General features: G+C 40.9%; 1 protein-coding gene across 1 annotated transcript; it reads left to right on the top strand.

Annotated features, from left to right (window-relative positions):
• Positions 1-983: 983 nt before the first annotated feature.
• On the top strand, positions 984-1397 carry LOC112529610 (early light-induced protein 1, chloroplastic-like; the record flags this gene model as incomplete). Its single annotated transcript, XM_025140935.1, has 1 exon — positions 984-1397. A coding segment is annotated over exon 1 (414 nt), but the record flags the coding sequence as incomplete, so codon positions are not given.

The following is a 1397-nucleotide window of genomic DNA, read 5'->3' as shown; positions in this document are numbered from 1 at the left end:
TTAAAAGAACAACCAAATATTGTAAGGTGACATTACAAGATTTGAGTATTCTCAAATTTTGAAATGTGGTGTGTTTTGATTATTCCATGTTGATAGAAAGATGATAAACTGGAAAATAAATGTCTTTGAATCTATAATTGTGGGTTGGAATCAAAACCGATTCCAACCAAACGATAAAAAATACAGTTATTAAAAACCATGGTTGAAATCTATCGAAACCAATCAAATGGCAAAACTTTTTTTTTTTGACCGGCAAAATGGTAAAACTTATAGTTATAAAATATTTTTCTACATATATACAAAAGTATGAAAAATGTCTTTCAAATATATAGCCATGGTTGAAATCAGAGCCAACCAGATGACAAAACCAATTAGTAATTTTTATATTTATCTTCATATATATCTTATAGTAAAACTTACAATGAATGATGTGACATCATCATGAGTGAATATTCCTCATTTCTTGAACTGTGGTTCAGTTCTGTATATCCCACATTAGTGGATATATGAAAGATTTACAATGAATGGTAGGTATATGAAGGGAGGTTGAGATGTCTTTGTGGAAACTCATGGGATTGGTTCCTCTTGACCGATCCTCTAAACTCACGTCATTAGCTTATTTTGGCCGACCCTCCAAGCTCATACGTAGGCTAATTTTGACCGACTCTCTTTTAGCAAAAAAAAAATGTTAACCATAAAAAAAAACCTTTGTTAAATTTAAGTATTTTAAGCGATTTTTTTGGTCATCAACATTCCGCACGTAGTGAAATGAACCATGTAGAGGCTCCATTTACCACAACCCCGTCTCACCGGCCATTTGGAATTCCACGTCATCAGGCCCCAAAAGCTCACTAACGTGGCCCTCTAAGTATCCACTTCTTTGTCTCTACCCCCTTCCCCTATAAAACCCTTCTTCTTCTTCTTCTTCACCATCATCACCACCACCACTCCTCCTCCTCCCTCAAATCTTTCTGTAATCACTAATGGCTGCCACTTCCGTCTTCATGGCAACTCCGTTCACCCGTCTCTCCGCCACCCAACTTCCTTCCTTCCACAAGAATTCTGCCTTCTCCGTCAGATGCATGTCGTCTCAGCTACCAAACGACGCCGAAACCAAATCCAGAACACCACCGCCACCTGCTCCCAAGGTCAGCACCAAATTCACCGACGTCTTGGCGTTCAGTGGACCAGCACCGGAAAGAATCAACGGAAGATTGGCGATGATAGGGTTTGTGGCGACAATGGCGGTGGAGCTGAGCAGTGGTCAAGATGTGTTCGCACAGATCTCCAACGGCGGCGTGGCGGTGTTTGTGGTGACGAGCGTGGTGTTGTCAGTGGCGTCGTTGGTGCCGTTGTTGAAAGGGGTTAGCGTGCAGTCGAAGTCGAAGGGGATAATG

This window comes from Cynara cardunculus, assembly GCF_001531365.2.
Source record: "Cynara cardunculus var. scolymus isolate 2C chromosome LG 16, CcrdV1, whole genome shotgun sequence".
NCBI lineage: Eukaryota > Viridiplantae > Streptophyta > Magnoliopsida > Asterales > Asteraceae > Cynara > Cynara cardunculus.
The sequence above is the reverse complement of the archived record's forward strand: the minus strand, read 5'-3'. Positions and strand labels throughout refer to the sequence as shown.